This window comes from Oncorhynchus mykiss, chromosome 28 (assembly GCF_013265735.2).
Source record: "Oncorhynchus mykiss isolate Arlee chromosome 28, USDA_OmykA_1.1, whole genome shotgun sequence".
Classification (NCBI taxonomy): domain Eukaryota; kingdom Metazoa; phylum Chordata; class Actinopteri; order Salmoniformes; family Salmonidae; genus Oncorhynchus; species Oncorhynchus mykiss.
In genome coordinates, this window is record NC_048592.1 from 39,011,662 (window position 1) to 39,039,276 (window position 27,615).

Below are 27,615 nucleotides of genomic sequence, written 5' to 3' on the forward strand. Positions count from 1 at the left end.
AGAGAGAGAGAGAGAGAGAGAGAGAGAGAGAGAGAGAGAGAGAGAGAGAGAGAGAGAGAGAGAGAGAGAGAGAGAGAGAGAACAAATATTTATGTATATATACAGTATATCACAAAAGTGAGTACACCCCTCACATTTTTGTAAATATTTGAGTATATCTTTCCATGTGACAACACTGAATAAATTATACTTTGCTACAATGTAAAGCAGTGAGTGTACAGCTTGTGGCAACCTGTGATGCTCTGGTGAACTCCATGCCCCATAGGGTTAAACCAGTGCTGGAAAATGATGGTGGCCACACAAAATATTGACACTTTGGGCCCAATTTGGACATTTTCACTTAGGGGTGTACTCACTTTTGTTGGCAGCGGTTTAGACATTAATGGCTGTGTGAGTTATTTTGAGGGGACAGCAAGTTTACACTGTTATACAAGCTGTACACTCACTACTTTACATTGTAGCAAAGTGTCATTTCTTCAGTGTTGTCACATGAAAAGATCTACTCATATATTTACAAAAATCTGAGGGGTGTACTCACTTTTGTGATATGCTGTGTATATATATATATATATATATATATATATGTGTGTGTTTATATGTACCATATACAGTGCATTCGGAGAGTAATCAGCCCCCTTGACTTTTCCCACATTTTGTTACGTTACAGCCTTATTCTAAAATTGATTAAATTATTTTTTCCCTCATCAATCTACACACAATACCCCTTAATGACATCACAATACCCTTTAATGACATCACAATACTCCTTAATGACGTCACAATACCCCTTAATGACATAACAATAACCTTTAATGATAAAGCAAAAAATATGTTCTTAGAAATGAATTATCACATTTACATAAGTATTCAGACCCTTTACTCAGTACTTTGTTGAAGCACCTTTGGCAGTGATTAGTCTTGAGTCTTCTTTAGTATGATGTTACAAGCTTGGCAGACCTGTATTTGGGGAGTTTCTCCCATTCTTCTCTGCAGATTCTCTCAAGCTCTGTCAGGTTGGATGGGGAGCGTCGCTGCACAGGTATTTTCAGGTCTCTCCAGAGATGTTCGATCGCGAGGTCTTGCATTGTCTTGGCTGTGTGCTTAGGGTTGTTGTCCTGTTGGAAGGTGAACCTTCGCCCCAATTTGAGGTCCTGAGCGATCTGGAGCAGGTTTTCATCAATGATCTTTCTGTACTTTGCTGTTGGCTCTCCTGTTGGATCTGCAAACACACACACACACACATACACACACTGTTGTCCCCTCGAACACTGATGCAATCAAGGTCAAGCCACTTTAGTATTTAAACCTGTCAATTTTAGTTTTGCCTAACCCTACGTTTTGAGAGCTGTGTTTCAACAGGGTGGACGCAAGTTCCCTATGAAGGCCACTAAATGTCCATGTACCACTAAAACTACATCTAACCTGCTGTGTGTTTCAACAGGGTATTGGTGGACGCGAGGCCCCTATGAAGTCCACTAAGCCGTGGAACAACAGACGCTTCATTGGGACCTTCGACGTGGAGAACACCACTAAAGGAGACTCAGGACGCTACCGATGCATAGTCCACTCTGACAAAGGAGTTGGCGTGTCCAACTATGGAGAACTCACCATAAAACGTAAGTACTGTAGGGTCCAACTATGGAGAACTAAAACAGCCAGAAAAGAGGTGAAAGAAAGCCCCAACGAGGTTAAATATAAAACACAGCCAGAGAAGAGGTGAAAGAAAGCCCCAACAAGGTTAAATATAAAACACAGCCAGAGAAGAGGTGAAAGAAAGCCCCAACGAGGCTAAATATAAAACAGCCAGAAAAGAGGTGAAAGAAAGCCCCAACGAGGTTAAATATAAAACACAGCCAGAGAAGAGGTGAAAGAAAGCCCCAACGAGGTTAAATATAAAACACAGCCAGAGAAGAGGTGAAAGAAAGCCCCAACAAGGTTAAATATAAAACACAGCCAGAGAAGAGGTGAAAGAAAGCCCCAACGAGGCTAAATATAAAACACAGCCAGAGAAGAGGTTAAAGAAAGCCCCAACGAGGTTAAATATAAAACACAGCCAGAGAAGAGGTGAAAGAAAGCCCCAACGAGGTTAAATATAAAACACAGCCAGAGAAGAGGTGAAAGAAAGCCCCAACGAGGTTAAATATAAAACACAGCCAGAGTAGAGGTGAAAGAAAGCCCCAACGAGGTTAAATATAAAACACAGCCAGAAAAGAGGTGAAAGAAAGCCCCAATGAGGTTAAATATAAAACACAGCCAGAGTAGAGGTGAAAGAAAGCCCCAACGAGGTTAAATATAAAACACAGCCAGAGAAGTAAAGGTTTATGTTGATGTGTTCTCTAGTGGACTGGGATGTGTGTGTTCTCTATAAAGTCATGCCCTTGAACGAACGGAGAGGACTGACCCATTCTAACCTAAATGATGATACAGACCCATTCCACCCTAAAGGACAAGACAGACCCATTTTCTGCTTCCTGCTTCTTCCTGTCTTTTCCTGCTCAACAACATCAGCCATAATACTCCAGAGATGGCCGCCTCGCTTCGCATTCCTAGGAAACTATGCAGTATTTTGTATTTTTTAACGTTTTATCTATCTTAGGTTTCATTACATACAGTCGGGAGGAACTACTGAATAAGAGAGCAACGTCATCTCACCATTATTACGACCAGGAATATGACTTTCCCGAAGCGGATCCTGTGTTCTGCCTTCCACCCAGGACAATGGATCGGATCCCAGCCGGCGACCCAAAACAACAACGTCGTAAAAGAGGCAAACAAAGCGGTCTTCTGGTCAGGCTCCGTAGACGGGCACATCTACGCGCCACTCCCTAGCATACTACTCGCCAATGTCCAGTCTCTTGACAACATGGTTGATGAAATCCGAGCAAGGGTAACATTGCAGCGAGACATCAGAGACTGTAACGTTCTTTGCTTCACGGAAACAATCTAATCTGAAAACAAGACTCCCTAAATTGTATCAGCATATCGATTGCGCAACCAGGGCTGGTAAAACCATGGATCATTGTTATTCTAACTTCCGCGATGGATATAAGGCCCTCCCCTGGCCTCCTTTCGGAAAAGCTGAACACGACTCCATTTTGTTGCTTCCAGCCTACAGACAGAAACTAAAACAGGAAGCTCCCGCGCTCAGGTCTGTTCATGCTGGTCCGACCAATCTGATTCCACACTTCAAGACTGCTTCGATCACGTGGAATGGGATATGTTCCGCATTGCGTCAAAAAACAACATTGACGAATACGCTGATTCGGTGAGCGAGTTCATTAGAAAGTGCATTGACGATATCGTACCCATATCAACGATTAAAACATTCCCAAACCAGAAACCGTGGATTGATGGCAGCATTCGGGTGAAACTAAAAGCGCAAACCATTGCTTTTAACCAGGGCAAGGTGACCGGAAACATGACCGAACACAAACAGTGTAGCTATTCCCTCCGCAAGGCAATCAAATAAGCTAAGCGTCAGTATAGAGACAAAGTAGAGTCGCAATTCAACGGCTCAGACACAAGAGGTATGTGGCAGGGTCTACAGTCAATCCCGGAAGAAAGAAAACCAGCCCCGTTGCGGACCAGGATGTCTTGCTCCCAGACAGACTAAATAACTATTTTGCCTGCTTTGAGGACAATACAGTGCCACTGAAACTGCCCGCAACCAAAACCTGCGGACTATCCTTCACTGCAGCCGACGTGAGTAAAACATTTAAACGTGTTAACCCTCACAAGGCTGTAGGCCCAGACGGCATCCACAGCCGCATCCTCAGAGCATGCGCAGACAAGCTGGCAGGTGTGTTTACGGACATATTCAATTAATCCTTATCCCAGTCTGCTGTTCCCAGTCTGCTGTTCCCACATGCTTCAAGAGGGCCACCATTGTCACTGTTCCCAAGAAAGCTAAGGTAACTGAGCTAAATGACTACCGCCCCGTAGCACTCACATTCGTCATCATGAAGTGCTTTGAGAGACTAGTCAAGGACCATATCACCTCCACCCTACCTGACACCCTAGACCCACTCCAATTTGCTTACAGCCCAATGAAGCAATCGCAACCACACTGCACACTGCCCTAACCCATCTGGACAAGAGGAATACCTATTTGAGAATGCTGTTCATCGACTACAGGTCAGCATTTAACACCATAGTACCCTCCAAAATCGTCATCAAGCTCGAGACCCTGGGTCTCAACCCCGCCCTGTGCAACTGGGTACTGGATTTCCTGACGGTCCGCCCCCAGGTGGTGAGGGTAGGTAACAACATCTCCACCCGCTGATCCTCAACACTGGGGCCCCACAAGGGTGCGTTCTGAGCCCTCTCCTGTACTCCCTGTTCACCCACGACTGCGTGGCCATGCACACCTCCAACTCAATCATCAAGTTTGAGGACGATACTACAGTGGTAGGCTTGATTACCAACAACGACGAGACAGCCTACAGGGAGGAGGTGAGGGCCCTCGGAGTGTGGTGTCAGGAAAATAACCTCACACTCAACGCCAACAAAACAAAGGAGATTATTGTGGACTTCAGGAAACAGCAGAGGGAGCACCCCCCTATCCACATCAACGGGACAGTAGTGGAGAGGGTAGTAAGTTTTAAGTTCCTCTGCGTACACATCACAGACAAACTGAATTGGTCCACTCACACAGACAGCGTCGTGAAGAAGGCGCAGCAGCACCTTTTCAACCTCAGGAGGCTGAAGAAATTTGTCTTGTCACCAAAAGCACTCACAAACTTCTACAGATGCACAATCGAGAGCATCCTGTCGGGCTGTATCACCGCCTGGTACGGCAACTGCTCCGCCCACAACCGTAAGGCTCTCCAGAGGGTAGTGAGGTCTGCACAACGCATCACCGGGGGCAAACTACCTGCCCTCCAGGACACCTACACCACCCGATGTCACAGGAAGGCCATAAAGATCATCAAGGACAACAACCACCCGAGCCACTGCCTGTTCACCCCGCTATCATCCAGAAGGCGAGGTCAGTACAGGTGTATCAAAGCAGGGACCGAGAGACTGAAAAACAGTTTATATCTCAAGGCCATCAGACTGTTAAACAGCCACCACTAACATTGAGTGGCTGCTCCCAACACACCGACTCAACTCCAGCCACTTTAACTTGTTATGGCTGCAATCCCGATATTGGGATAAGTGTCATCAACAACCGCTGAATAGCGCTACATATCCCTTTAAATCCAGCAAAGGGAGGCTATGGAACATGGCGTTTTCAAAATAGAAGCCACTTCCTGCTTTGATTTTCCTCAGGGTTTCGCCTGCAATATCAGTTCTGTTATACTCACAGACAATATTTTGACATTTTTGGAAATTTAGAGTTTTCTATCCAATACTAATAATAATATGCATATATTAGCAACTGAGACTGAGGAGCAGGCTGTTTACAATGGGCACCTTTTCATCCAAGCTACTCAATACTGCCCCTGCAGCCATAAAAAGTTAATAATGGAAATTGATGTAAAAATATATCACTAGCCACTTTAAATAACGCTACTTAATATAATGTTTACATTCCCTACATTATTCATCTCATGTGTATATACTGTACTCTATATCATCTACTGCATCTTTAGGTAATACATGTATCACTAGCCACTTTAAACTATGCCACTTTGTTTACATATCCTACATTACTCATCTCATATGTATATACTGTACTCGATACCATCTACTGCATCTTGCCTATGCCGTTCTGTACCATCACTCATTCATATTTATTTATGTACATATTCTTTATCCCTTTACACTTGTGTGTATAAGGCAGTAGTTTTGGAATTGTTAGGTTAGATTACTTGTTGGTTATTACTGCATTGTCGGAACTAGAAGCACAAGCATTTCGCTACACTCGCATTAACATCTGCTAACCGTGTGTATGTGACAAATAAATTTGATTTGAACCATTGAGGGCAAGTAGGGGGCATTACCACACACACACACACACACACACACACACACACACACACACACACACACACACACACACGCAGAGGAACCTCTCTCATTCCACCCTCCTCTTCTCCATGCAGTTTGATATGAATTTATGGACTGAGTGTGAAACTAAATCCAGCATGGCCTCTTTCCTTCAGCCCTATAGTCCTGTAATGGCCGTGTATATTTCTTCACCTCAGTCGGCCTGCCCTGTCTATTGAATTTACTGGCCTGACCTTTTTTTTGTCTGGCAGCTTCGTGTTTGATTGATAGGTTTAATCCAGTGTGTCTGGATGGAGGGGTGTCAATCATGTTATAACGGCCCCGTCCTCAGAGTTTTACACAGAGAGAGATGGGAAGACAGAGGTTGCGTCTCGAATGACACCCTATTCCCTACTAACCCCACAGGCTCTGGTCAATAGAAGTGCACTACGAACCCCATAGGCCCTGGTCAATAGAAGTGCACTACTAACCCCATAGACCCTGGTCAATAGAAGTGCACTACTAACCCCATAGGCTCTGGTCAATAGAAGTGCACTACGACCCCCATAGACCCTGGTCAATAGAAGTGCACTACTAACCCCATAGGCCCTGGTCAATAGAAGTGCACTACTAACCCCATAGGCCCTGGTCAATAGAAGTGCACTACTAACCCCATAGACCCTGGTCAATAGAAGTGCACTACTAACCCCATAGACCCTGGTCAATAGAAGTGCACTACTAACCCCATAGACCCTGGTCAATAGAAGTGCACTATGAACCCCATAGACCCTAGTCAATAGAAGTGCACTATAAAGTGTCCAATATATTGTGATAGACAGTGTTTATTTTGTTTAACCTCTATTTTAACTTGGCAAGTCAGTTAAGAACAAATTATTATTTACAATGAAGGCCTACCCCGGGCCAAACTCTTAACAACACTGGGCCAATTGTGCGCCGCCCTGTGGGACTCCCCAATCACGGCCGGTTGTGATACAGCCTGGAATCAAACCAGGGTGTCTGGAGTGACGCCTCTAGAGGTGAGATGGAGTGCCTTTAGACCGCTGAACCACTCGGGAGCCCAACATTTCAGTGGTGTGTTCATGGAGAATTTAGTGTTTAATAATATACTGTCCTGTAGGCACTCAGTAACACACTCGGCAACATACACACAAATATCTGCGTCACTAGAGATTAGTCGTTAGATACAAATCAGGATTTTTTTTCTCCGCCTAACAAAAAGTCAAGTGTGTCTCATAAAAACCCCTCGATAATATTGCAGTCAATCATGTGATATAAATCAAGGCATATACTGCAGGTAACCTAGCAGTTAAGACCATTGGGTCAGTAACTCTGTAGGTAACCTAGTAGTTAAGACCGTTGGGTCAGTAACTCTGTAGGTAACCTAGTAGTTAAGACCGTTGGGTCAGTAACTCTGTAGGTAACCTAGTAGTTAAGACCGTTGGGTCAGTAACTCTGCAGGTAACCTAGCAGTTAAGACCGTTGGGTCAGTAACTCTGCAGGTAACCTAGCAGTTAAGACCGTTGGGTCAGTAACTCTGCAGGTAACCTAGCAGTTAAGGCCGTTGGGTCAGTAACTCTGCAGGTAACCTAGCAGTTAAGACCGTTGGGTCAGTAACTCTGCAGGTAACCTAGCAGTTAAGACCGTTGGGTCAGTAACTCTGCAGGTAACCTAGCAGTTAAGACCGTTGGGTCAGTAACTCTGCAGGTAACCTAGCAGTTAAGACCGTTGGGTCAGTAGCTCTGTAGGTAACCTAGCAGTTAAGACCGTTGGGTCAGTAACTCTGCAGGTAACCTAGCAGTTAAGACCGTTGGGTCAGTAACTCTGCAGGTGCCCTAGTAGTTAAGACCGTTGGGTCAGTAACTCTGCAGGTAACCTAGCAGTTAAGACCGTTGGGTCAGTAGCTCTGCAGGTAACCTAGCAGTTAAGACCGTTGGGTCAGTAACTCTGCAGGTAACCTAGCAGTTAAGACCGTTGGGTCAGTAACTCTGTAGGTAACCTAGCAGTTAAGACCGTTGGGTCAGTAACTCTGCAGGTAACCTAGCAGTTAAGACCGTTGGGTCAGTAACTCTGCAGGTAACCTAGCAGTTAAGACCGTTGGGTCAGTAACTCTGCAGGTAACCTAGTAGTTAAGACCGTTGGGTCAGTAACTCTGCAGGTAACCTAGCAGTTAAGACCGTTGGGTCAGTAACTCTGCAGGTAACCTAGCAGTTAAGACCGTTGGGTTAGTGACTCTGCAGGTAACCTAGCAGTTAAGACCGTTGGGTCAGTAACTCTGTAGGTAACCTAGCAGTTAAGACCGTTGGGTCAGTAACTCTGTAGGTAACCTAGCAGTTAAGACCGTTGGGTCAGTAACTCTGTAGGTAACCTAGCAGTTAAGACCGTTGGGTCAGTAACTCTGTAGGTAACCTAGCAGTTAAGACCGTTGGGTCAGTAACTCTGCAGGTAACCTAGTAGTTAAGACCGTTGGGTCAGTAACTCTGCAGGTAACCTAGCAGTTAAGACCGTTGGGTCAGTAACTCTGTAGGTAACCTAGCAGTTAAGACCGTTGGGTTAGTGACTCTGCAGGTAACCTAGCAGTTAAGACCGTTGGGTCAGTAACTCTGCAGGTAACCTAGCAGTTAAGACCGTTGGGTCAGTAACTCTGTAGGTAACCTAGCAGTTAAGACCGTTGGGTTAGTGACTCTGTAGGTAATCTAGTAGTAACTCTCTCCCTTCCTCTCTCCATCTCTCTTCCTGTCTCTCTTCTCACAGAAGTTCCAAAAGAATAAAGACAAATGTCATATTATGTATATACAGTGTGTAACGTTGCCATGCAAATATTTAAAGTACAAAAGGGAATATAAATAAACATAGAGGTTGTATTTGCAATGGGCCTCGCGAGTGGCGCAGTGGTCTTAGGCACTGCATTGCAGTGCTAGCTGCACTACTAGAGATTCTGGGTTTGAATCCGAGCTGGCTGCGACCGGGAGACCCATGGGGGCGGTGCACAATTGGCCCAGCGTCGTCCTTGTTAGGGGAGGGAAAGGCCAGCAGGGATGCCTTGTCCCATTACGCACTAGCCATTGCTGTGGTGGACTGGGCGCAGTGCACGCCAGGTGTAAGGTGTTTTCTCATTGGTGCGGCTGGCTTCCGGGTTAAGCAGTAGCAGTGTGTGTTTCGGAGGACGCACGGCTCTCGACCTTCGCCTCTCCTGAGTCTGTACGGGAGTTGCTGCGATGGGATGAGACTGTATCTACCAATTGGGGACAAAAAGGGGTTAAAAAAACAAACAATTATAATAATGAGTATTTACAATAAATATGGGTTGTATTTACAACGGTGTTTGTTCTTCACTGGTTGACCTTTTTTTGTGGCAACAGGTCACAAATCTTGCTGCTGTGATGCACACTGTGGTATTTCACCCAGTAGATATGGGAGTTTATTAAAATGGTATTTATTTTCAAATTATTTGTGGGTCTGTGTAATCTGAAGGAAATATGTGTCTCTATATGGTCATACATTGGGCAGGAGGTTAGAAAGTGCAGGTCAGTATCCACCTCATTATGTGGGCAGTGTGCACATAGCCTGTCTTCTCTTGTGTCACGACTTCCGCCGAAGTTGGTCCCTCTCCTTGTTCGGGCGGCGTTCTAGCCATCGCCGATTCACTTTTCATTTTCCATTTGTTTTGTCTTTGTTTTACACACCTGGTTTCAATTCCCCAATTACATGTTTATTATTCAACCCTCTGTTTTTCCCATGTTTTTTGTGTGTGATTGTTTTATGTATGTTCGGTCCATTATTGTGGGCTCGGTCTTACACCATGTTATTGGAATATTTTAGTAAAGTTACTTGTGTTACTCATCTCTGCTGTCCTGCGCCAGTTCTGCCTATGGCAGCCTTTCTCAATAGCAAGGCTATGCTCACTGCGTCTGTGCATAGTCAAAGATTTCCTTAATTTGTGTCAGTCACAGTGGTCAGGTATTGGGGCGATAGGGTAGCCTAGGGGTTAGAGCGTTGGACGAGTAACCGAAAGGTACAAATGTGTCGTTCTGCCCCTGAACAGGCAGTTAACCCACTGTTCCTAGGCCATCATTGAAAATAAGAATTTGTTCTTTAACTGACTTGCATAGTTAAATATAGGTAAATAAATACAAATTCTGCCACTGTGTTCTCTCTGTTTAGGGCCAAATAGCATTCTAGTTGGTTGCGTCTATTTGGGTTGCTGTCTTGGGTCTCTGTGGGGTCTGTTTGTGAACAGAGCCCGAGGACCAGCTTGCTTCGGGGCTTTTCTCCAGGTGTATTTCTCTGTAGGTGATGGCTTTGTTATGGAAGGTTTGAGAATCACTTCCTTTAGGTGGTTGTAGAATTTAACAGCTCTTTCCTGGATTTTGATAATTAGTGGGTATCTAATTCTGCTCTGCATGCAGTATTTGGTGTTCTACGTTGTACACAGAGGATATTTTTGCAGAATCCTGCATCCAGAGTCTCAATTTGGTGTTTGTCCCATTTTGTGAATTCTTGGTTGATGTGCGGACCCCAGACCCCACACCATGAATGGCAATGGGTTCTGTAACTGATTCAAGTATTTTTAGCCAGATCCTAATTGGTATGTCAAATTGTATGTTCCTTTTGATGGCATAGAATGGCCTTCTTCCCTTGTCTCTCAGCTCTTTTACAGCTTTGTGGAAGTTACCTGTGGAGGTGATGTTTAGGCCGAGGTATGTATAGTTTTTTTGTGTGCTCTAGGGAAACGGTGTCTAGATGGAACACCATTATTTTTGTATTTTATTTAGATTTACTGTCAGGGCCCAGGTCTGTCAGAATCTGTGCAGAAGATATAGGTGCTGCTCTAGGCCATCCTTGGTTGGGGACAGATCTAGGTGCTGCTCTAGGCCCGCCTTGGTTGGGAACAGATCTAGGTGCTGCTCTAGGCCCTCCTTGGTTGGGGACAGATCTAGGTGCTGCTCTAGGCCCTCCTTGATTGGGAACAGATCTAGGTGCTGCTCTAGGCCCTCCTTGGTTGGGGACATATCTAGGTGCTACTCTAGGCCCTCCTTGGTTGGGGACACATCTAGGTGCTGCTCTAGGCCCTCCTTGGTTGGGGACAGATCTAGGTGCTGCTCTAGGCCCTCCTTGGTTGGGAACAGATCTAGGTGCTGCTCTAGGCCCTCCTTGGTTGGGGACATATCTAGGTGCTGCTCTAGGCCCTCCTTGGTTGGGGACAGATCTAGGTGCTGCTCTAGGCCCTCCTTGGTTGGGGACAGATCTAGGCTCTAGGCCCTCCTTGGTTGGGGACAGATCTAGGCTCTAGGCCCTCCTTGGTTGGGGACAGAATTAGGCTCTAGGCCCTCCTTGGTTGGGGAAAGATCTAGGCTCTAGGCCCTCCTTGGTTGGGGACAGATCTAGGCTCTAGGCCCTCCTTGGTTGGGGACAGATCTAGGCTCTAGGCCCTCCTTGGTTGGGGACATATCTAGGCTCTAGGCCCTCCTTGGTTGGGGACAGATCTAGGTGCTGCTCTAGGCCCTCCTTGGTTGGGGACAGATCTAGGCTCTAGGCCCTCCTTGGTTGGGGACATAATTAGGCTCTAGGCCCTCCTTGGTTGGGGACAGATCTAGGCTCTAGGCCCTCCTTGGTTGGGGACAGATCTAGGCTCTAGGCCCTCCTTGGTTGGGGACATAATTAGGCTCTAGGCCCTCCTTGGTTGGGGACAGATCTAGGCTCTAGGCCCTCCTTGGTTGGGGACAGATCTAGGCTCTAGGCCCTCCTTGGTTGGGGACAGATCTAGGCTCTAGGCCCTCCTTGGTTAGGGACAGATCTAGGTGCTGTTCTAGGTCCTCCTTTGTTGGGGACAGCTCTAGGCCCTCCTTGGTTGGGGACAGATCTAGGCTCTAGGCCCTCCTTGGTTGGGGACAGATCTAGGCTCTAGGCCCTCCTTGGTTAAGGACAGATCTAGGTGCTGTTCTAGGTCCTCCTTGGTTGGGGACAGATCTAGGCTCTAGGCCCTCCTTGGTTGGGATCAGAAGCAGCAGATTATCAGCAGACAGTAGACATTTGACATGGATTTTATAATGTCATATGTTTTTCCCCCCCAACACGACTTTCCATCAATTTGTTTTGCAGACCCTTGTGCCAAATTGAGTCAAAAGCTTTTTTGAAGTCAACAAAGCATGAGAAGACATTGCCTTTGTTTTTTGTTTGTCAATTAGGGTGTTCAGGATGAATACTTGGTCTGTCGTCTATCTCCATCTTTCTCCTTTTCCTCGTCATCTCTTTCTCTACCTCTCTCTCCACCCCCCCCCCTCTCCCCCTCTACTATCGTCCTTCATAACGATCCTCTGTCGTTCCTTCACCATGCCATGAGGAGACTGAATGGTTGATTGTGTAGGATAATCACTTCTGCTTCACCATGCCAATGTTTCATTAGATTTGTGTGTGTGTGTGTGTGTGTGTGTGTGTGTGTGTGTGTGTGTGTGTGTGTGTGTGTGTGTGTGTGTGTAGAGAACACAACAACCCACAGCTGGTCTAAAAACCCCGTTGTACTCTCCGCTGTATCTCCACGGTCTCTGTGTGTGTCACCCTGGCTTCAACTACCTGGAGTCCTATGGCGCTGCACGGTGAAGTGTCTCTGTGTGTGTCACCCTGGCTCCAACTACCTGGAGTCCTATGGCGCTGCACGGTGAAGTGTCTCTGTGTGTGTCACCCTGGCTCCAACTACCTGGAGTCCTATGGCGCTGCATGGTGAAGTGATGTGTTGTATGGGTGTGGTGGTATGAGTGTGGTGGTATGGGTGTGGTGGTATGGGTGTGGTGGTGTGGTGGTATAGGTGTGGTGGTGGTATGGGTGTGGTGGTATGAATGTGGTGGTATGGGTGTGGTGGTATGGGTGTGGTGGTGTGGTGGTATAGGTGTGGTGGTGGTATGGGTGTGGTGGTATGAGTGTGGTGGTATGGGTGTGGTGGTATGAGTGTGGTGGTGTGGTGGTATAGGTGTGGTGGTGGTATGGGTGTGGTGGTGTGGTGGTATAGGTGTGGTGGTGGTATGGGTGTGGTGGTATGAGTGTGGTGGTATGAGTGTGGTGGTATGGGTGTGGTGGTATGAGTGTGGTGGTGTGGTGGTATAGGTGTGGTGGTGGTATGGGTGTGGTGGTGTGGTGGTATAGGTGTGGTGGTGGTATGGGTGTGGTGGTGTGGTGGTATAGGTGTGGTGGTAGTATGGGTGTGGTCGTGTGCTGGTGTGGTGGTGGTATGGGTGTGGTGGTGTGGTGGTGTGGTAGTATGGGTGTGGTGGTGTGCTGGTGTTGTGGTATGGGTGTGGTGGTGTGGTGGAATGGGTGTGGTGGTGTGGTGGTGTGGTGGTGTGGTTGTATGGGTGTGGTGGTGTGGTGGTGTGGTGGTATGGGTGTGGTGGTGTGGTGGAATGGGTGTGGTGGTGTGGTGGTGTGGTTGTATGGGTGTGGTGGTGTGGTGGTATGGGTGTGGTGGTGTGGTGGTATGGGTGTGGTGGTGTGGTAGTATGGGTGTGGTGGTGTGGGTGTGTTGGTGTGGTGGTATGGGTGTGGTGGTGTGGTGGTATGGGTGTGTTGGTGTGTTGGTGTGGTGTGGTAGTATGGGTGTGGTGGTGTGGTGGTGTGGTGGAATGGGTGTGGTGGTGTGGTGGTGTGGTGGTGTGGTGGTATGGGTGTGGTGGTGTGGTGGTGTGGTGGTATGGGTGTGTTGGTGTGGTGGTGAGGTAGTATGGGTGTGTTGGTGTGGTGGTGAGGTAGTATGGATGTGGTGGTGTGGTCTTATGGGTGTGGTGGTGTTTTGGTATGGGTGTGGTGGTGTGGTAGTATGGGTGTGGTGGTGTGCTGGTGTGGTGGTATGGGTGTGGTGGTGTGGTTGTATGGGTGTGGTGGTGTGGTGGTGTGGTGGTGTGGTGGTATGGGTGTGGTGGTGTGGTGGTATGGGTGTGGTGGTGTGGTGGTGTGGTGGTGTGGTGGTATGGGTGTGTTGGTATGGGTGTGGTGGTGTGGTGGTGTGGGTGTGTTGGTGTGGTGGTATGGGTGTGTTGGTGTGTTGGTGTGATGTGGTGGTATGGGTGTGGTGGTGTGGTGGTATGGGTGTGGTTGTATGGTGGTGGGGTGTGGTGGTATGGGTGTGTTGGTGTGGTGTTGTGATGGGGTGGTGTGGTGTGGTTATGTGGTGTAGTAGGGGGTTAGGGTAACTAACAACTATAGTAGGGGGTTATGGTAACTAACAACTATAGTAGGGGGTTATGTAACTAACAACTATAGAAGGTAGTTAGGGTAACTAACTATAGTAGGGGGTTAGGGTAACTAACTATAGTAGGGGGTTAGGGTAACTAACAACTATAGTTGGGGGTTATGTAACTAACAACTATAGTAGGTAGTTAGGGTAACTAACAACTATAGAATGTGGTTAGGGTAACTAACAACTATAGTAGGTAGTTAGGGTAACTAACAACTATAGAATGTGGTTAGGGTAACTAACAACTATAGTAGTGGGTTAGGGTAACTAACAACTATAGTAGGGGGTTATGTAACTAACAACTATAGTAGGTAGTTAGGGTAACTAACAACTATAGAATGTGGTTAGGGTAACTAACAACTATAGTAGGGGGTTATGTAACTAACAATTATAGTAGGTAGTTAGGGTAACTAACAACTATAGAATGTGGTTAGGGTAACTAACAACTATAGTAGGGGGTTATGTAACTAACAACTATAGTAGGTAGTTAGGGTAACTAACTATAGTAGGGGGTTAGGGTAACTAACAACTATAGTAGGTAGTTAGGGTAACTAACAACTATAGAATGTGGTTAGGGTAACTAACAACTATAGAAGGTAGTTATGGTAACTAACAACTATAGAATGTGGTTAGGGTAACTAACAACTATAGAATGTGGTTAGGGTAACTAACAACTATAGTAGGTAGTTAGGGTAACTAACAACTATAGAATGTGGTTAGGGTAACTAACAACTATAGTAGGTAGTTAGGGTAACTAACAACTATAGAATGTGGTTAGGGTAACTAACAACTATAGAAGGTAGTTATGGTAACTAACAGCTATAGTAGGGGGTTAGGGTAACTAACAACTATGGAAGGGGGTTATGGTAACTAACAACTATAGTAGGTAGTTAGGGTAACTAACAACTATAGTAGTGGGTTAGGGTAACCAACAACTATAGAAGGGTTAGGGTAACTAACAACTATAGTTGGGGGTTATGTAACTAATCACTATATTGGGGGTTTAGGGTAACTAACTATAATAGGGGGTTAGGGTAACTAACTATAGTAGGGGGTTATTGTTACTAACTATAGAAGGGGGTTAGGGTAACTAACAATAGTAGGGGGTTATTGTTACTAACTATAGAAGGGGGTTAGGGTAACTAACTATAGTAGGGGGTTATTGTAACTAACTATAGTAGGGGGTTATTGTAACTAACTATAGTAGGGGGTTAGGGTAACTAACTACAGTAGGGGGTTATTGCAACTAACTATAGTAGGTGGTTAGGGTAACTAACAACTATAGTAGGGGGTTATTTTAACTAACTATAGTAGGGGGTTAGGGTAACTAACAACTATAGTAGGGTTAGAGTAACTAACAGCTATAGATGGGTTAAGTTAACTGACTAATGTTGCCAAAAATATCTGTTCTGATCGATCTAAAGGCCAATAATTGTGGAAACAGATCAGATTTGGGCTGCCCGTGTAAATGCAACCTAAGTTCCAGACTCAGACACACCTACTGTAAGAGCCATGTTCCCTGGTTACTGTCGCTGAGGAACGGGGGAGTTGGCCCCTAGCTAGACACACCTACTGTAAGAGCCAGTCTCCCTGGTTACTGTCGCTGAGGAACGGTAGAGTAGGCCCCTAGCTAGACACACCTACTGTAAGAGCCAGGTTCCCTGGTTACTGTCGCTGAGGAACGGGGGAGTTGGCCCCTAGCTAGACACACCTACTGTAAGAACCAGGTTCCCTGGTTACTGTCGCTGAGGAACGGGGGAGATGGCCCCTAGCTAGACACACCTACTGTAAGAGCCAGGTTACCTGGTTACTGTCGCTGAGGAACGGGGGAGTTGGCCCCTAGCTAGACACACCTACTGTAAGAGCCATGTTCCCTGGTTACTGTCGCTGAGCAACGGGGGAGTTGGCCCCTAGCTAGACACACCTACTGTAAGAGCCAGTCTCCCGGGTTACTGTCGCTGAGGAACGGTAGAGTTGGCCCCTAGCTAGACACACCTACTGTAAGAGCCAGGTTCCCTGGTTACTGTCGCTGAGGAATGGGGGAGTTGGCCCCTAGCTAGACACACCTACTGTAAGAGCCAGTCTCCCTGATTACTGTCGCTGAGGAACGGGGAGTTGGCCCCTAGCTAGACACACCTACTGTAAGAGCCAGTCTCCCTGGTTACTGTCGCTGAGGAACGGGGGAGATGGCCCCTAGCTAGACACACCTACTGTAAGAACCAGGTTCCCTGGTTACTGTGGCTGAGGAACAACACGTGTGTGTCTGAGCGCACTATGGCGTGTGTATGCGTGTGTATGCACACGTTAGTGTGTGTTTGTGTGGGTTCATACGTTCCTGGCAGGTGCTGTGATATTTAGAGGACAGCTGTCGCCCAGCCGGCTGGCTGCCTGGTCAACATCACCGTGGCAACAGCTGCTCGCTGACCCTGGCGTATGGCGCTGTCTGCTCTCATATAGCACGCACACACACACACTGACACAGACAGTAACACTACGTATACACACACACACTGTAGCCTGTTCTCAGCTGCATTCTAACCCTCGTTCTCTCCCTCTCTCTCTTGGCACTCTGATGTCCCTCTTCTGTCTAAACCCCCTCTTGAGGATTAAAGTGCTGACAAATCTGAGCTATTAACATCTTAATAGTTCCACAACCCATCTTAACAGTTCTAGAACCCATCTTAACAGTTCTAGAACCCATCTTAACAGTTCTAGAACCCATCTTAACAGTTCTAGAACCCATCTTAACAGTTCTAGAACCCATCTTTTGAATTCCAGAACCTACTGTGCCTGTTTCACTCAGCTGTAATACCTTATTATCTCTGCTATTGTATTTTGGTTTTAAAGCTTTTCAATAGAAGTGCATCATTCAGAAGAGGTCACCCACAAACCAACAGTGAAACCCAGGCTACCTAAGTATGATTCTCAATCAGAGACAACTAACGACACCTGCCTCTGATTAAGAACCATACTAGGCCGAAACATAGAAATCCCAAAATCATAGAAAAACAAACATAGACTGCCCACCCCAACTCACGCCCTGACCATACTAAATAACGACAAAACAAAGGAAATAAAGGTCAGAACGTGACACTTATGTACTGTACTACTTTCCCCACGTGCTGTTGTGTTACAGCATGAATGAAACATTCATTACATTGAGATTTTGTGTCACTGATCGACACACAAATACCCAATAATGTCAAAGTGAAATTTTGTTTGTAGAATGTTTTGGAAATGTATACCAATTTAAATCTGAAATGCTTTGAGTCAATAACTATTCAAATCCTTTGTTATGACAAGCCTAAATAAGTTCAGAAATAAAAATATGCTTAACAAATCCCATAATAAGTTGCGTGGACTCACTCTGTGTGCAATAATAGTGTTTACAATGATTTTTTGAATGACTACCTTATCTCTTTACCTCACACATACAATTATCTGTAATGTCGCTCAATCAAGTAGTGAATTCTACCACAAAGATTAGGGAGGTTTTCCTCGCAAAGAAGGGCACAGACAGGTAAATTGGTACAACAAAAAATCATAACATTTAAATAAAAATAATTCTATCCCCTGTAACTATTCCCCAGGTTGTTGCTGTAAATGAGAATGTGTTCTCAGTCAACTTAACTGCTAAAATAAGGGTAAAAAATAAACCCTATCACTACAGAGACATAGGTGTCCTTCCTAACTCAGTTGCTGGAGAGGAAGGAAACTGCTCAGGGATTTCGCCATAATGCCAAATGGTGATTTTAAAACAGTTACAGAGAGGGTTGTGATAGGAGAAAACTGAGGATGGATAAACACCATTGTGGTTACTCCACAATACTTACATATATGACAGAGTGAAAAGAAGGAAGCCTGTACAGAATAAATAAGTTCCAAAACATGCATCATGTCAGCAACAAGGCACCTGAAATAATACTGCAAAAAATGTGGCAAAGAAATGAACTTTTCCAATCAGTTAGTCATCTGCAGGGACTAGGAACTTTCTTTTAGGATAAAAATAAACTGAATACAGCTATAAGCACAGGCACAATCCTAGAGCATGATGGGATGTTACGGAATAGAGTTAAGAGGAAAACCTGGTTCAGTCTGCTTTCCAACAGACACTGGGAGACGAATTTACCCTTTCAGCAGGACGATAACCTAAAAACACAAGGACAAGTTGTTGCTCACCAAGACAACGTTGAATGTTCCTGAGTGGCCTAGTTACAATTTTGACTTAAATTGACTTGAAAATCTATGGCAAGACTTGGAAATTGCTGTCTCACAATGATCAACAATCAACTTGACAGAGCTTGAGGTTTTTTTGTTTTACATTAATGGGCAAATATTGTACAAACCAGGTGTGCAAAGCTCATAGAGACTTACCCCAAAAGACTCACAGTTGTAATCACCGCCAAAGGTGCTTCTGCCAATTATTGATTTAGGGGTGTGAATATCTATGTAAACAAGATTTCTGTATTTAATTTTCAATACATTTGCAAAAAATGTAAAAAAAAATACAAAACAACATGTTTTAATTTTGTCATTATTGGGTATTGTGTGTCGATGGGTGAGAAAAAAATATTTTTATACCATTTTGAATTCAGGCTGTACAAAATGTGGAATAAATCAAGGGTTTGTGACTACTTTCTGAAGACAACGTATTGACCGCTAGGGCTGGGCGATTGAGTTATATCTACATAGGTTGTTGTTTGTCTAGAAGGGTACACTACGGTGTTTAAATGTTGACTGGGCGATTGAGTTATATCTACATAGGTTGTTGTTTGTCTAGAAGGGTACACTACGGTGTTTAAATGTCGACTGAAAACCTTCTCTGGTGATCGTTTAGAAGCTCCGCTGAACGGGCTGGAATCTGTACAGGAATGCCACTTCTGAAGCCGGACTAACGTCCACCACTAGGTGACCAGAACAGCCTGCTGCTCAGACCACTCTCTCCTAAAAAAGAAAAGTACTTTAAATTTGAAATACCGTGATTTACCAAGACGTTTAGTAGAAAGAAAACACATATTCCGCTAGGAATCGACTCTTAAAAGTCTGGATTTTTGGAACGGAGGAGACTGATTCGTTGCCGCAAATTGTGAGCTAGCAAGTAATGGAGAGAGGGCAGGGGTACAGTATAGGCAGGTCGGCCACAAGGCAGACTGAGTCAGAACCGTGCACTTGACCTATCAGAAACAGATGGATCTCACAATGCAATGTTCTATTTTGCCATTTCTTTCCTTGCAATGTCTCGCAACTTCAGTAAAGCAAGGCCATCAATGAATAAACTAGAATATTCTACGGGCAACAGACCGAGGACTGAACACACACTCCCATCATTAGGGAGGAGAAAGAGCAGGCCGACCAGCTGCACTGGGATTTACATTTTGTGGGTGAATATTTTTTTGTTAAATAAATAACTGGCACAGAACGGTACAGAATAATGTAACAATAATGAACTACACCTGCAGGAAATAAAGTGACTCAGACCAGACATAAATCTTTCTATATGCGCAGGCCTACAGGTTCACTGAAACCAAGTTCACCAACCGAGCAATGTACCTCTGTTTGACACATACAACACTGTCAAGTACAAAAGTACATGGACACCTCTTTAAATTAGTGGATCCGGCTATTTCAGCCACACCCGTTGCTGTTACGTGTATACAATTGAGCACACAGCCATGCGATCTCCATCTCCAGTAGAATGGCCTCACTGAAGAGTTCATTGGAAATAGAATGGCCGTACTGAGGAGCTCAGTGACTTTCAACATGGCACCATCATAGGATGCCACATTTCCAATAAGTCAGTTCATCAAATTTCTGCCTTGCTAGAGCTGCCCCGGTCAACTGTAAGTGCTGTTATTGTGAAGTGGAAATGTCAAAGAGCAACAACGGCTCAGCCGTGAAGTGGTAGGCCACACAAGCTCACAGAATGGGACCGCCGAGTGCTGAAGCGCATCTAAAAATCTAAACTGCCTCTGGAAGCAACGTCAGCACAATAACTGTTCGTCGGGAGCTTCATGAAATGGGTTTCCATGGTCGAGCAGCCGCAAACAAGCCTAAGATCACCATGCACAATGCCCAGCGTCGGCTGGAGTGGTGTAAAGCTCACTGCCATTGGACTCTGGAGCAGTGGAAACACGTTCTCTGGAGTGATGAATCATGCTTCACCATCTTGTAGTAGGTAGAATCTGGGAATGGCGAAAGCCAGGATAATGCTACCTGCCCCAATGCATAGTGCCAACTTCAAAGTGTGGTGGAGGAGGAATAATAATAACCTATTGGATCTATATGATGTTTTAGGAGCTACCTATTGGATCTATAGGATGTTTTAGGAGCTACCTATTGGATCTATAGGATGTTTTCAGAGCTACCTATTGGATCTATAGGATGTTTTCAGAGCTACCTATTGGATCTATAGGATGTTTTCAGAGCTACCTATTGGATCTATAGGATGTTTTAGGAGCTACCTATTGGATCTATAGGATGTTTTCAGAGCTACCTATTGGATCTATAGGATGTTTTAGGAGCTACCTATTGGATCTATAGGATGTTTTAGGAGCAACCTATTGGATCTATAGGATGTTTTCAGCGCTACCTATTGGATCTATGGGATGTTTGAGGAGCTACCTATTGGATCTACAGGATGTTTTAGGAGCAACCTATTGGATCTATAGGATGTTTTCAGAGCTACCTATTGGATCTATAGGATGTTTCAGGAGCTACCTACTGACATGTCTCTCCCCTGTTTCATTCATTGAGTTCCACAGATAGCCCTCTACACTTCATGGACACACACACACTCACACTCACTCTCTCTCTCTCTCTCTCTCTCTCTCTCTCTCAGATATCCCTCCCCTCTATATAGTTACCTGGTAACAGGGTTTGGTTAAAGTTAACAAGTCCTTGTCTTGCTGTTCATGTTTAATTGGCCCTGTGACATCCCAGCAAACCAAAATTGGTTCTGTGAAAGCTCCCAGAACATTTGTTAGGTTGCGGCAAATGTTCTCATAACACCAAAACTGTCCAGTTGTGGTTATGATTATAAAATGTTTGTCTAAAACGTTCGCCTGATGTTGCAAGAATGTTCCCAGAACACATTTTTTTTATGTTCTTTAAAGGTTCCCAGAATGGTTGTGTCTGTGGGAACATTAGGTTTATGGAACAGTTTGGTGGGAACATCGTAGGGACATCACAAAATATATGTTCCCAAAACACAAAAAAACTGTCCAGTTGTGCAGGTGATCATACAATGTTTATTTTAGGGTGCAAAAAAAACAACATTCACCCGATGTTACACTAGTATTGAACACTATTATTGAACACTATTATTGAACACTATTATTGAACACTATTATTGAACACTATTATTGAACACTATTATTAAACAACTATTATTGAACACTATTATTGAACACTAATTTTTGAATACTATGATTGAACTCTATTATTGAACACTATTATTGAACACTATTATTGAACACTATTATTAAACACTATTATTAAACACTATTATTGAACACTATTATTGAACACTATTATTGAACACTATTATTGAACACTATTATTGAACACTATTATTAAACACTATTATTGAACACTATTATTAAACACTATTATTGAACACTATTATTAAACACTATTATTAAACACTATTATTGAACACTATTATTGAACACTATTATTGAACACTATTATTGAACACTATTATTGAACACTATTATTGAACACTATTATTTAACACTATTATTGAACACTATTATTGAACACTATTATTGAACACTATTGAACACTATTATTGAACACTATTATTGAACACTATTATTGAACACTATTATTGAACACTATTATTGAACACTATTATTTAACACTATTATTGAACACTATTATTGAACACTATTATTGAACACTATTGAACACTATTATTGAACACTATGATTGAACTCTATTATTGAACACTATTATTGAACACTATTATTGAACACTATTATTGAACACTATTATTAAACACTATTATTGAACACTATTATTGAATACTATGATTGAACACTATTATTGCACACAGAGTAAGTCCATTCAAATTATTGTGACTTGTTATGGACATTTAGACTTTCCATAACAAACAGGGTTGAATATTGACTCAATACATTTCACCTTTTTCCTTTTTAATTAATTTGTAAAAAACTAATTTGTGAATAGTCTCTGAAGACACTGTTAACCGAATGAGAACCTAGACGGAATGTTCTGTGGTCTTTTTTTTTTTAGATGTTGTGAACAATGTTTAGTGAATGTTAGGACAACATTTAAAGGATATTCCCTTCAACATTATCTTGGAAGAAAACATATTATTGGAATGTTTGTAGGACATTATCATCCTAAAGTTAGCTAAAACCCTAACTAGGACTTGATGTGAATGTTCGCTAATGTTTTGAGAATGTTCCCGGGTTTGCTGGGATGTCTGTGACAGAAAGATTGTGAGTCATCATGTATGAATCCATTGGGGTGTGAGGGCAGTTGGGGTCCTCGCTCATAGCAGGTGCCCTGAACTATGCTTGTGTGGTGGGAGTGTCAGGTGTATTGGTCGTGAGTGTCCTCACTTATAGCAGGTGTCCTGGACTATGCCTGACTGGCTAGGTGATTGACTGGCTAGTTATTTATTGAGTCTACAGATGTAGGATCATAACTTGATCACCCTGTTGAGAAAATTTTTAAATGTCAGACTTGATTTTCCCAAAAAAGGATCAACCCAACAAAAATGTCCTTTAATTATAATTAACATAATAATTCACATTTCCTGTTGCTGAAGGATTATTTTTAGTAAACTGGCTCAAATAAAGAGCCTTCATAGGTTCAAAGATTTAATGACAAAAGTTAGGTGATGTCTAAAGCTGTTACTTTGGTACAGACTGTTTTTTTAGTACAAGTGTCTTAGGGACAGAGTGCCTTGGGTACGGAGTGTCTATACAATACCTCATAAAAATCCTCATCAATCTACACACAAACATAATGACAGAGAGAAAACAGATTTTTAGAAACACCTTATTTACATACAGTACCAGTCAAAGGTTTGCACACACCTACTCATTCCAGTGCTTTTCTTTATTTCTACATTGTAGAATAATAGTGAAGACATCAAAACTATTAAATAACACATATGGAATCATGTAGTAACCAAAAAAAGTGTTAAACAAATCAAAATATATTTCATTTTTGAGATTCTTCAAAGTAGCCACCCTTTGTCTTGATGACAGCTTTGCACACTCTTGGCATTCTCTCAACCAACTTCATGAGGTAGTCAGTCACCTGGAATGCATTTCAATTAACAGCTGTGCCTTTGCTAAAAGTTAATTTGTGGAATTCCTTTCCTTCTTAATGCGTTTCAGATAATCCGCTGTGTTGTGACAAGGTAGGGTTGGTATACAGAAGATAGTCCGTAGGACTAGGAGTAGGAAATCAAGTACAGGGAGTGAATATTTAATTCATAAAAAAACATGGAACAATACAAGAAACACGAGAAGCGTACATCCATGAAACACAGAGTCAATAACGCCTGGGGAAAGAACCAAAGGGAGTGACAGTTATAGGGAAGGTAATCAGGCAAGTGATGGAGTCCAGGTGAGCGATGAGGCGCTGATGCGCGTAACGACGGTGACATGTGTGCGTAATAATGAACAGCCTGACGACCTCGAGCGCCGGAGAGGGAGTATACAGTGACAGAGTTGCTCCGGCGGTTTGGTGCACTCAACACTGCTGGTATGTAAAAATGTGTTCTTACCAGATAGACTCTTCCATTTAAAACAGGCGATATCAGAGTCTGGCTCTGGTGCCGTGTTGGTGGACTACTCTAATATAAGTTAAATAATTAGGTATGTACCTGGGGGCTGAGTCAGTAATAATTCTATGAACCAGACCATGTTTAATTTTTTTATTTATTTTTTCTACAGATAGCCAGTTTAGCTGATTAAAATGCCTTCCTGATGAGTACGAGTGGGGAGTTTAAATACACAATCTCACAAGTTTTACAGCTCTAGGTTTGTTTTTTTTGTTTTTTTGACCTTTGATTTAGCCAGGTAGGCAATTTAAGAACAAGTTCTCGTTTACAACTGAGACCTGGCCAAGATAAAGCAAAGCAGTTCGACACAAACAACGACACAGAGTTACACACGGAGTAAACAAAACATACAGTCAATAACACAGTAGAAACATCTGTATACAGCATGTGCAAATGAGGTGAGATAAGAGGTAAGGCAATAAATAGGCCATGGTGGCAAAGTAATTACAACATAGCAATTAAACACTGGAATGGTAGGATGTACAGAAGATGAATGTGCAAGTAGAGCTACTGGGATGCAAAGGAGATTGCAGGTGGTTGCAAATCTATGTTGCGGCTCTATGTTGCAGCTCTATGTCGCAGCTCTATGTCACAGCTCTATGTTGCAGCTCTATGTTGCAGCTCTATGTTGCAGCTCTATGTTGCAGCTCTATGTTGCAGCTCTGTGTTGCAGCTCTATGTTGCAGCTCTATGTTGCAGCTCCGTGTTACTGAGGTCAAAGTAGAGCACTGTATGAGAAAATAGGTTGTCATTTAAGATGCAGACAGTCAGAGGAGTGGACAAGGTAACAATCTGTCATTCTACCCCTGAACAAGGCAGTTAACCCACTGTTCCCCAGGCGCCGAAGACGTGGATGTCGATTAAGGACAGACAGACGGATAGCATACCGTTCTACGCAGGGCTGAGGAGTGTCTTATTATTGGGTGTTGGTCGCAAGGTAGAAGTAGGTCTACACACCATGATTGTACTCTACAGATGGTTGTCCCACTCTGACCTCTGACCTGGGAGACTAGGCCTGTACAACCATGTAATCCCCAGCGTCCACCCTGCGAGTCAAACATCACCTATAACGAAACAGCTAATCCACACACTTATCCTCTCCAGTCTATACTGGAGGTTAAAACCCAGTCTCTCAGACACTGAACCAGTCTATACTGGAGGTTAAAACCCAGGAGGAAAACAGGGTACTTGAAATAGTGTATGAGTGTGTACCAAAAGGCACCATATTCTCTATATAGTGCACGACCTTTGACCAGAGGACCTATTAGATCCCTATAGGCTATGGTCCAAAGTTGGGCACTTACATAGGGATTAGGGTGCCAGACCGGAGCACTGGGAGTATATTGTGTGTGTTAGATGAGTTACATAAAATGTTATTAGTCGCGTATACATTTTGTTATCGCGCGTTTAGTGAAATGCTTATGTTCCTATCTCCTAACAGTACAGTAGTATGTTTATATATATATATATATATATATATATATATATATATATATATATATATATATATATATATATTTCTCTGACTGTGTTTGTTTAATTGGAATAATTGGATTGGAATAGCCCTCTGAGATAAAATACTAGCAGTAAATATATTTAAGGGATAATGGGTTGTTTTGTGGATTAAGTTGATGATGAGTTTAGGTCATGAGTGTTGTGGTATAATTCCCAGTATAGTGATTTTGTGTTGAAGTCTGAGAAGGTAAAATTTGAACATCCCTTCATTGAATAAGTTGTGTATGTTTCTTGGTAATGACGACAGACAGGCTTATTCTATTAGTGAGCTTTTTTTTGGGGGGGGGGGGGCAACTGTACAATTTCCATTATGTTTGTTGTGTTTCAACTTGAGAGCTTAAAAGTTTAGCATCCATTGTCTACGATGTTTCCTGCACTTTATTATCGTACTGTTACTCAGATCTCGTCTTCTTCTGTCCCGCCCCAGAGCCCCCGGTGCCCATCGCTCCCCCCCAGCTCACAGCGGTCGGCGCCACCTACCTTTGGATCCAGCTTAACGCCAACTCCATCAACGGAGACGGTCCAATCATCGACCGAGAGGTATTTCTGTTTATTAATGGTTTTGGATTTAAATAGGGACAGATTGGCCGCGTCCCAGAATGCACCTTCATTCTCTACATTGTGTACTACTTCAGTGTGCCTACGGCCAAAAGAAGTACACTTTATACGGGATAGGGTGACATTTGGAATGGAACCATACATAACGAGCAAACAATAATCTGATGCATTGCACCATAGTGTCTATAGCAGTATTCACCATAGTGTCTATAGCAGTATTCACCATAGTGTCTATAGCAGTATTCACCATAGTGTCTATAGCAGTATTCACCATAGTGTCTATAGCAGTATTCACCATAGTGTCTATAGCAGTATTCACCATAGTGTCTATAGCAGTATTCACCATAGTGTCTATAGCAGTATTCACCATAGTGTCTATAGCAGTATTCACCATAGTGTCTATAGCAGTATTCACCATAGTGTATATGGCAGTATTCACCATAGTGTCTATAGCAGTATTCACCATAGTGTTTATAGCAGTATTCACCATAGTGTCTATAGCAGTATTCACCATAGTGTCTATAGCAGTATTCACCATAGTGTCTATAGCAGTATTCACCATAGTGTCTATAGCAGTATTCACCATAGTGTCTATAGCAGTATTCACCATAGTGTCTATAGCAGTATTCACCATAGTGTCTATAGCAGTATTCACCATAGTGTCTATAGCAGTATTCACCATAGTGCCTATAGCAGTATTCACCATAGTGTTTATACAGGTATTCACCATAGTGTCTATAGCAGTATTCACCATAGTGTATATAGCAGTATTCACCATAGTGTCTATAGCAGTATTCACCATAGTGTCTATAGCAGTATTCACCATAGTGTCTATAGCAGTATTCACCATAGTGTCTATAGCAGTATTCACCATAGTGTCTATAGCAGTATTCACCATAGTGTCTATAGCAGTATTCACCATAGTGTATATGTAACAGTATAACTTTAAACCGTCCCCTCGCCCATACCCGGGCGCGAACCAGGGACCTTCTGCACACATCAACAACGGTCACACATGAAGCGTCGTTACCCATCGCTCCACAAAAGCCGCGGCCCTTGCAGAGCAAGGGGAACTACTACTTCAAGGTCTCAGAGCAAGTGACGTCACTGATTGAAACGCTATTTAGTGCCCACGCTAACTAAGCTAGCCGTTTCACATCCGTTACATATATAGCAGTATTCACCAGTGTCTATAGCAGTATTCACCATAGTGTTTATAGCAGTATTCACCATAGTGTCTATAGCAGTATTCACCATAGTGTCTATAGCAGTATTCACCATAGTGTCTATAGCAGTATTCACCATAGTGTCTATAGCAGTATTCACCATAGTGTCTATAGCAGTATTCACCATAGTGTCTATAGCAGTATTCACCATAGTGTCTATAGCAGTATTCACCATAGTGTCTATAGCAGTATTCACCATAGTGTCTATAGCAGTATTCACCATAGTGTCTATAGCAGTATTCACCATAGTGTCTATAGCAGTATTCACCATAGTGTTTATAGCAGTATTCACCATAGTGTTTATAGCAGTATTCACC

General features: G+C 43.6%; 1 protein-coding gene across 1 annotated transcript in view; it reads left to right on the forward strand.

Moving 5' to 3' along the window:
- LOC118944840 (receptor-type tyrosine-protein phosphatase mu-like) overlaps positions 1–27,615 on the forward strand; it is a 543,829-nt gene that overhangs the window by 222,167 nt on the left and 294,047 nt on the right. Inside the window, exons 6-7 of the mRNA XM_036966400.1 lie at positions 1,442–1,616; positions 25,942–26,054. Coding sequence (XP_036822295.1) covers positions 1,442–1,616; positions 25,942–26,054 — 288 coding nt within the window. The remainder of the gene's footprint in view (positions 1–1,441; positions 1,617–25,941; positions 26,055–27,615) is intronic.